At 40.9% G+C, this 10,127-nt stretch overlaps 1 protein-coding gene across 2 annotated transcripts in view; it reads right to left on the bottom strand.

Moving 5' to 3' along the window:
- Positions 1 to 4,065: 4,065 nt before the first annotated feature.
- Positions 4,066 to 10,127, bottom strand: part of LOC126404288 (oocyte zinc finger protein XlCOF6-like) — a 44,979-nt gene continuing 38,917 nt past the window's right edge. For both annotated transcript variants that reach the window (XM_050067426.1, XM_050067425.1), the window contains exon 3: positions 4,066 to 7,960. In XM_050067426.1, coding sequence (XP_049923383.1) covers positions 6,051 to 7,960 — 1,910 coding nt within the window. In that variant the 3' untranslated portion in view covers positions 4,066 to 6,050. The remainder of the gene's footprint in view (positions 7,961 to 10,127) is intronic.

Raw genomic sequence — 10,127 nt, forward strand, 5'->3', positions numbered from 1 at the left:
TTATACCCTATAAAAATGCCCTGTGTCCCTTAAAAACTTCACTACTACCCTGACTCGCGCTCTCTCACTCATTTCCATTACTTCTTTTAAATTAAACTCTTGGACCCCTAACTCCCTCAGACTATTCCTCATCACCTCTCTCTGTGCCCATATGTCCTAAACCTCAAAAGTACATGATCCACTGACTCCTCCTCTTCCTGACACCTCTCACACAGTCCTGTCTGATGCTTCCCTACCAGTTTAAGTGACTTATTAAGTGAACAGTGCCCTAACCTTAACCTCATTATCACCACTTCCTCTCTCCTGTGCCCCACACCTGCCCTAGTGACCCTGATGCTGTTTTGTATTTGAAATAAATGCCTCCCTTTACCCTCTCTGTCCCACCTCTCTTGCCACATTTGATTGGTTTTCCCCCCAAATGACACTCTTAACCTCCGCCTTACTGATACTTACTTCCATTTCTGTTCTTCCTTTCCTTAACGCCCTCTTCGCTAACTCATCTGCCCTCTCACCCCTACATGTGCTGGTACCCACATAAATTTAACCAGACCCCCTCTATTCACTATTCTCGTAAGTGACTGCAAAACTCCATATAAAATGTCTTGACGGCTATTAGAATGAAATGATTTCAAGCTTGCTAAAACTGATAAAGAATCTGAGCAAATCAGTACCTTGGTGTGTCTAGCCTCTTCCACCCATCTTAACGCCACCAGCACTGCCAGCATCTCCACCGTGTAGACCCCTAACATATTTGACGACCTTCTATTTATCCCAATTCCCTTTGCTGGCACAGCCACCCCAAATCCTGTCACTCCTGTCTCAGGTTCTTTAGCTCCATCAGTATACACCATTGTATAATCACTATACATTCCCATTACTTGACATTTAAAAGCACTTACCAAGTCTATTTGACCTTTTTCTTTTCTTTTAAGCTCTAACAAACACAAGTCTATATCAGGCAACACAAGCAACCATGGTGGTATCGCTGGATACACTACTGTGGGGCTTATCCTCACTCCTAAGACTCCCAGTTCATTTGCCACATCATTCCCTACCCGCCCAAAATTTTCCCTCTGACTTTTCCCATTCTCCCAGCACTCCTGCAGGACTTCTTTAGTCGGGTGAGAATCACTGTGTCCCTGCAAATGTGCCCAGTAATTCACCATCAGCTGCTTCCTTCTCAGCCCCAGTGGCATCTCTCCCATCTCTACCTGTAGAGCAGGTACTGGCGTTGTTTTAAAAGCCCCACTGCACACTCTCAATGCCTGTGCCTGAACCACATCCAACTTCTTAAGATGAGACCTGGCAGCTGATCCATAAGCAATACTGCCATATTCAAACACCGATCTTATCAGAGCCACATATATTCTTTTTAGTGCTGAGCAACTAGCTCCCCATTCCCTACCTGTCAGACATCTCAATACATTTATCACTTTTTTTTACATTTTTCTTCTATTCTGCCAATATGACTTGCCCATGTTAACCGAGAGTCAAATACTACTCCCAAAAATTTAAATGTTCCAACTCTTTCTAAGTCATTCCCATACATCCTTAGTTTCATTCCTTCCTCTATTCTTTTCCTGCTGAAAAAAACTGTCTGGGTTTTCTCCACTGAGAACCGACACCCCCAGTCCCAACCCCACTCTACCACCTCATCAATAGCCCCTTGCACTTTGCCAGTTACATCCTCGATATTCCTTCCTCTTTTCCACAGGGCCCCATCATCTGCAAAGAGTGACCTACCTATATCTTCTGGCACTTTTGAGAACACATCATTTATCATAATAGTGAAGAGTAACGGACTAATTACACTACCTTGAGGAGTCCCGTTCTCAACTGCATATTGACTTGAAAAATCTGATCCAACTCTTACCTGTATTTTCCTTCCAAACAGAAAATCCTTAATCCAATTAAAAACCTTCCCTCTTACACCCATCTTGCACAGCTTTATTAACAATCCCCCTTTCCACATCATGTCGTAGGCTTTTTCGATGTCAAAGAACACTGCAACTACTGCCTCTTTATTTACCTGTGCCTTTCTTATCTCAGTTTCTAACCTAATCACTGCATCCATTGTATTTCTTCCTTTTCTAAAACCACTTTGATAACTTGCCAGCATTTCTCTCTTCTCAAGATCATACGATAACCTCTCTGTCATCATCCTTTCCATTATTTTGCACAGATTTGATGTTAGCGCTATTGGTCTATAGCTAGTGGGTTGTGAAGGATCCTTACCAGGCTTTCTTATAGGAATCACTACTGCCTCTTTCCATGCACTTGGTAACCTTCCCTTTCCATACTTTGTTATAAAGTTGCAGCAACTTTAATAACGCTCCTTCCCCTAAGTGTTTTAGCATCACATAACATATCATATCTTTCCCAGGAGATGTTGGTTTTGATTTATTTATGGCCCTCGTCAATTCTGCCAATGTAAATGGTTCATCAATTGCTTCACCTGTTTCTTCCCTCCTGTCTAACACACCTGGATACTGAATCATTGTTCTCTCTCTTCTCCTCCTCCCATACCCACTTGGGGGGAGGAGGAGTAACAGGAAGACAGAGGATGGGAAGGAGCAGTGGCCAGTAGCCAGTAGTGGGCAGTAACCAGAAGCCAGTAGCCATTACAATAAGGAATAAGGAATATAATAAGGAATTACTTATTTATTCTCTGTATATATTATATTTATATTTTGCAAATTGTTTTAACTTTTTACTTTTGATACCCTGTGTGCTCTGTACCCTGTGTGCTGCTATCCAATCCTGCTGGAATCTTAATTACCCTGAGGGAGTCTTCCCAAGGGATTAATAAAGTTCTATCTAATCTAATCTCTAATCTCTAGAATGTGTCTCTTGTAAACATATATTAAACATATTTTTTTTTATCTTTAAGCCATTTAAAAACCTCATTTCTTTTCACATTATTGGCTAACCCATTGCAATTATAGCTACCAATAACCAGCTCGTTGTTATTCATAGGGTGAATTAAAATCGTATTAGATTATAGTCTGCATTACGTGAACATAAAGGCGTATTAGATTATAGTCTGCATTACGTGAACATAAAGGGAACATTCTCATATTTGGCCAACTTTTAAAATCAAAAAAGGGATACAATACACAACATAACATTAAACAATCACATATAAGCCTAAACATACCAACAAACAAACAGGAAAAACATATAAGAAAATAAAAATAAAAGATTGCCTTAAGTGGTTGAGGAGGGAAAAACCACTCAAATAAGCCTACAAGTATATCGTGGAGGCATAATTAAGATGTCAGATCAAATATCCAAATAATATGGCAAACAAAAACCGTCTCCTTAAATTTTATTTCATTTTATTTTTCCCCTATCTTCCTCACCCCTACCGCCCATGCACAACTCCACTTTGTGATCATGTTGCATCAGAAAACACCACAGTCAACGCTGGCAGATACACTGCCCTTCTCGGTCTCCATGTCGGTCATTGTGGCACTATGGTAGGTTTAGGTCATATATGTTCCCCTTGAGATTTAAGTCAAGGTTTAAGTCATCATCATTGGGGAATTCAAGCTTTAGACCAAGTAATTATTTAAAATGTTTGCCACAGCGCGCTCGTGTTACTCGCACATGCTCCATGAAAACATCTTTTGACTAACTAATCCATTAGTTAACTCAGTTAAATATTACAAAGATGGAAAAAGAGAAAGACAATTATAAAATCCACACAGACCATGTACACAAGTACACAAAATTCAGATCATTAAATATTAATCGACAGTTTACACAGGGAATCCATAAGTGTAACATCAGAATGGTTACATCCAACCTTTAACATCTTGATGGGCAGTTTACACAGATAGTCCATAGGTGTAACATTGAGGAAATACAATCAGACCTTTCACACATAATCCATCAGTATAACTTTTTTTCAGAGCTGAGTGTTGCTCCATTGTTATCTGCTGTGTTAGTTGATCCAACCATTGGGAGATGTTGATTGACTCAAGAAGAGTTCTGCCTGTGTCGTGTTCGGAAACCCGTAAAAACTCAGAATTTCAAAAGGGGACACAGAATGATACAGAGGGACACAAAATCAGAATCAGCTTTATTCACCAAGTACATGTGTACATACATGGAATTTGACTCTGGTAGACTTCCTCTCAGTGCTCTCACCAGAGCGACAGCCTGGGGGAAGACACTGTCTTTGTGACAGGTGGTTTTGGTGAACAGTGCTCTGTAGCGCATACCGGAGGGGAGGAGTTTAAACAGATTGTGTCCGGGGTGTGAGCAGTCTACACTGATGTTTCTTGCCCATTTCCTGACCCTTGACCTGTACAGGTCCTTGATGGAGGGAAGATTAGTACCATGATCAGCAGTTCCTGAGGCAGGTTGAGCTTCCTGAGCTGTCACAGGAAGTACAGCCTCTGCTGGGCCTTTTTTTTTTTTAAATTATTTGCACACATAGTAAAAACTACATAGAATCCAGATAAATAATAGAAAAAAAATAAGGATGTGACAGGAGAGGTCAAGAAGCTATAAGCTTACACAACGGACCTCCCCTCAAATTAAGATAGAAAACTATATGAACAAGAAAAAACAAAATAAAGAAAAAAAAATGTAAAACAAAAACAAAAAACTAACCTACTACCTTCCATACAGTATCTATGTGGGAGGTCCACTTCATGTCCCGAGAGACTGTGGTACCGAGAAACCTGAAGGTGTCCACTGTAGAAACTGTGCTGTTGTCTGTGTGCAGAACTGACCAATGTGTTGGAGTTCCTCTCTGGTGAAGGTGACCAAAAAAGGTGCTAAAAAAAAATCCCAACATCAGGAGAAGTAGGAGAGAGCGAAGTCCCGTGGCACCATCTTGGTTTATAGATGGCCAAAACTGGCATGGGAGCTATGAGGAAAAATTAACTGTTTCTATCAAAGTAAAAATACAATCACCTCGACGAAAATTCCACATCAGTTTAGAATATTTTCACAGCTTCACCATGCTGTCAGACAGCCCTTAACAATGGTAAACTGATGCAGTTACATGATGCTCTCCTAAAAGCAACCAGACTCCACTGAAAGAATCAGTAATTTTCCCTCACAGAACACAATGAGTCGTTGGTCTTCCGCTAGTCATCAATGTGCTAACCATGCCAGTTCTCGTCTGCTTCTCCAAACTGGGAGCATAAAGTAGAAAACACACAATTCCAAATGAAGCCTGAGTCATGAAGATCGCTCAACAGCGTCCGTGTTTCTGTTTTTTATCTTATTAACACCCTGGCATGTCATTTATTTTTTGAATACTTTATTTTCAATTTTTAATTTTACAATTTTACAGTGCAACGCTTAGCGGCATCCTCCCTGCTGTGCCTGTCCGCATCGGCCCAAGGTACAGCCCTTGACTTCACAGAGCTGATGCACAAAATATGAGAGAAGGAAAGAAGGGAGAGACTATGCAGAGGAGCTGTGGACTGTAATAACTGAGCATCTCTGACAGACGAATCTTTTTACCCCACACTGAGTAACTTAATGATTTTTGGCTAGTATTGAGTGTCACATGAAGGACTGAGACTTCATATTTTCCAGAGAGTTTAAAAGTAGACTGAGGTTCTCTGTTCTCCTTCCAATCATTATTACTGTCATCAGTCTCAGGTTGAAAATGTGCTTCACATGAAGCCCGAAACCAGTCGGCCAAAACCAACCTGACCCGTCGAGCTTACTCGGGTCGGGCTCGGGCTCGGGTTGAAATTGAGAACTCTAATCCACAATATCGTTGTTATCGGTTATCGGTATCGGCCTTTAGGAGCTGAAATTTATCGTGCATCCCTACTTACACCATATAAAAGGTTCTATTTATTTTTCAAATGAAAGAGTTGAATCACTTTTCTCCTTCACGTGTCGTCGTGTCTATGGAAATTTCTACTGTGCCTAAATGATTTTCCACAAATTGAGCAGCTAAAAGGTTTCTCTCCAGTATGTGATCTTGTGTGTACCTTCAAATCTCGACTGTAATAAAATCTTTTCCTACACTTAGGGCAGCTGAATGGTTTCTCTCCTCTATGGAATCTCATGTGTTATTACAGATATTCTCTTTCATTGGATCCTTTCCCACTCTCAGGGCAGCAAAATGGTTGCTCTCCAATATGAGATCTCATGTGTATCTTTAAATCTTCACTGTACTCAAATCTTTTCCCACACTCAGAGCAGCTTAATGGTTTCTCTCCTGAATGGCAACTCATATGTCTCTTCAGAACTTCACTTCGACCAAATCTTTTCCCACACTCAGAGCAGCTAAATGGTTTCTCTCCTGAATGAGAACTCATATGTCTCTTCAGAACTTCACTTCGACCAAATCTTTTTCCACACTCAGAGCAGCTAAATGGTTTCTCTCCTGTATGAGAACTCATATGTCTCTTCAGATGTTCATTTCGACCAAATCTTTTTCCACACTCAGAGCAGCTAAATGGTTTCTCTCCTGTATGAGATCTCATGTGCATCTTTAAATCTTCACTGTACTCAAATCGTTTCCCACACTCAGAGCAGCTAAATGGTTTCTCTCCAATATGAGATCTCATATGTCTCTTCAGAACTTCACTTCGACCAAATCTTTTTCCACACTCAGAGCAGCTAAATGGTTTCTCTCCTGCATGAGATCTCATATGTCTCTTCAGAACTTCACTTCCACCAAATTTTTTCCCACACTCAGAGCAGCTAAATGGTTTCTCTCCTGTATGAGAACTCATATGTCTCTTCAGAAGTTCATTTTGACCAAATCTTTTTCCACACTCAGAGCAGCTAAATGGTTTATCTCCAGTATGAGATCTCATGTGCATCTTTAAATCTTCACTGTACTCAAATCGTTTCCCACACTCAGAGCAGCTAAATGGTTTCTCTCCTGCATGAGATCTCATATGTCTCTTCAGAACTTCACTTCCACCAAATGTTTTCCCACACTCAGAGCAGCTAAATGGTTGCTCTCCTGTATGAGATCTCATATGTCTCTTCAGATGTTCACTTCGACCAAATCTTTTCCCACATTCAGAGCAGCGAAATGTTTTTTCCCTCGTATGAGATCTCATGTGGACCTTTAGAACTTCACTTCGACCAAATCTTTTCCCACACTCAGAGCAGCTAAATGGTTTCTCTCCTGTATGAGATCTCATGTGTATCTTCAGGTATTGCCTGTAACCAAATCGTTTCCCACACTCAGAGCAGCTAAATGGTTTCTCTCTTGTATGAGATCTCATGTGTACCTTCAGACCTCTCATACTACTAATTTTTTTTCCACACTCAGTGCAGCTAAATGGTTTCTTTCCTACATGAGTTCTCATGTGTACCCTTAGAGTTTTCCTGTCACCATATCTTTTTCCACACTCAGAGCAGCGAAATGTTTTTTCCCCCGTATGAGATCTCATGTGGACCTTTAGAACTTCACTTCGACCAAATCTTTTCCCACACTCAGAGCAGCTAAATGGTTTCTCACCTGTATGAGATCTCATGTGTATCTTCAGGTATTGCCTATAACCAAACCGTTTCCCACACTCAGAGCAGCTAAATCGTTTCTCACCATCAATCAAATCATTGACAGGGACTTGATCATTTTTCAGAGAGTTTAAACCTGACTGAGGTTCTCTGGTCTCTGTCCAACCATCACTGTCATCAGTCTCAGGTTGTAAATGTGTATCTGGATCAGAGTTCCGGGCTGGTTCTGGTCCTCCACACATCTGTTCAGTGTGTCTTTGATGAAGCTGTGAGGACTGAGGTTTCTCTTCATCATCTTCACTCTTCACAGGGACAGGAGTGGATGTGAACTTGATGATATCATCCTCCTCCAGCGCTTGAAGCTGCTCTCCCTCCTGACTGATCCAGAGTTCCTCCTGTTCCCATTTAATGTGTGGAGGCTCTGGGTCCTCCTGGTCCACGCTGTAGCTCCTCTCCTGCTGCTCAGGGGGAACCTCTTTTTTAACCACCAACAACTGCTGGACGTCTGCAGGAAACAGGAAACATACACAACATACACACCTCAAAAACTGCACAGTATCCACTGCCTTACAAAACAACACAATGTAGATAACATTATGGACCATTTCAAGCCATTTTTCTGATATGTTATGTTAGCGAAATTAGCTAGCATTGGCTAATTTCATAGTAGCAGAGAGATGAGGTAGCTTGGCCAAGGACATAATTTTAGCACTAATTGTCTGTGGACTGCTGCAGTTCCACAAATGCGCATCATAGTAGAGCTGTCACTTTTTATTCGAGTTTCAGACCTGAGGTGAAAAGTTCATGTTCAAGCTGTAATTACCTGTTGACTGCAGTCTAGTGTTGTCACGATACCAAAATCTTTGTTTCAGTACCGATACCAATATGAACTTCGATACTTTTCGGTACTTTTTCCTAAGGAAAAGTCCTTTTGGATACAAACATTTAGAACAATAAATAGTAGAGGTGTAACGGTACCAAAAAAATCATGGTTCGGTAAGTACCTCGGTACGGACGTCATGGTTTGATTGCTCAAATGTTTCACCAAGTTGGTGTTGTCTCGTGTTGTCTCCCTTTGTGAGGCAGACTTTCTCTTGTCTTTTTTCACGTGCGCCAGCTGCGAATGTTGATACAGTTGTTGTCATACACACCACTTGCGCAATCTGTGCTCCAGTAGGAACAAGGAAGACGTTTGTGTGCATAAATGAATTAAATAAATTAATGAATTGAATCAATTTCAAAGTACCGGTATTTTCCAAATGCATTACAGTACCGTTTGGAACACTGTAGTACCGCGGTACTATTTAAGTACCGGTATACCGTGCAACACTACTGCAGTCTCTAGGTGCATCAGACAATTTGATGTAGTTTGTCTTGTGATCCAACAGAGGGCGCTCTAAAAATTCACTATCATGTTGACGTATTGCATGTTCTACTGACCTGTCACTAAACGAAGCTAATGTTAATGTGTTATTTTGCTATGAAAATGGAGGACAATAGCGAGCAAAGCCGCCCTGAGCGGACAACCGCGACACCAAAACATCTGAGAAGCAGCGTGTGGAAGTATTTTGGGTTCTACACCACAGATGGCAAAGTCACGCACAAAGACAAGGCTGTTTGTCGACTTTGTAAAAAGACACACTGAAACTAGGATTGGGCGATATTACGATAATAAGGCATCCCGCCGTATATAAAATTGCAACGGTATCATTTTCATAACCGTCATTAAAAAAAATCTGCCGCGCATATAGGCCTATAGGGGCCTGATATAATATTAAATATAATTTATTTAATGCTTAAATAATGAGTGCTTGTCCAGCACCTCTGTGTGTGGTTGAGATTTCAATTTAATACTATTACAATTTAAAACTAATAATAGGCTATAATGTTTCTCTTATAACTGCCCTTAACTGTTATCGGGAGATGACATTTGACAAAGTTTTTGGATGTGACGTTGTCACGTGACAGCTCAGACGTGAGAAAGAGAAGAAAAGATGGCAAGCCACGCATCAAGTGAGCTGGTTCCCAAAAAGGCCCCACAACTTCACAACTTCTGCAAGCAGCAGCAGCAGGTCCAGTGGTGTCATGGCCTCAAATTCAGTAAAGGGCTGGCAGACCATCACCAGGGAAGAAACCCAGCATCTGGTGATGTCTATGTGTCCAACACTTCAGGCAGTCATCGACTGAAAGGATTTGCAACCAAGTCTTAAAACTGACTGTCTAATTGATGATTATATTAGTTTGTCCAAAAACTTATGAACCCTTAAAGTTGGGGGACTGTGTGAAGAAATGGTTGTAATTCCAACACGGTTTATGCTAAATTTTTGAAAAAAGCCTTAAATTAAAGCTGAGACTCTGCACTTTAAGCAGGTATTCATAGTTTCATTTAAAACCCATTGTGGTGGTGTACAGAGCCAAAATGATGACAACTCCATCATTGTCCAAATAATTATGGACCTGACTGTAAATGTAGTTTTAAATTTTAAAATAGTGTGTGATATAGGGCTAAATTTATTTTATTATTTTCACAGGCTGGATGGTGGCCAATCTGAAAATGCACTACAGTGAAGAGAGCAGCAAGTAGATGCTTCTCAATAAAGCAGCCTTTCTGGACCCGCGGTTCTCTCGCTTAGTCCACCTTTCATCCGAACGGAGAAATCTCGTCAGTGATA

The sequence above is a fragment of the Epinephelus moara genome, chromosome 17 (genome assembly GCF_006386435.1).
Source record: "Epinephelus moara isolate mb chromosome 17, YSFRI_EMoa_1.0, whole genome shotgun sequence".
Lineage (NCBI taxonomy): Eukaryota > Metazoa > Chordata > Actinopteri > Perciformes > Serranidae > Epinephelus > Epinephelus moara.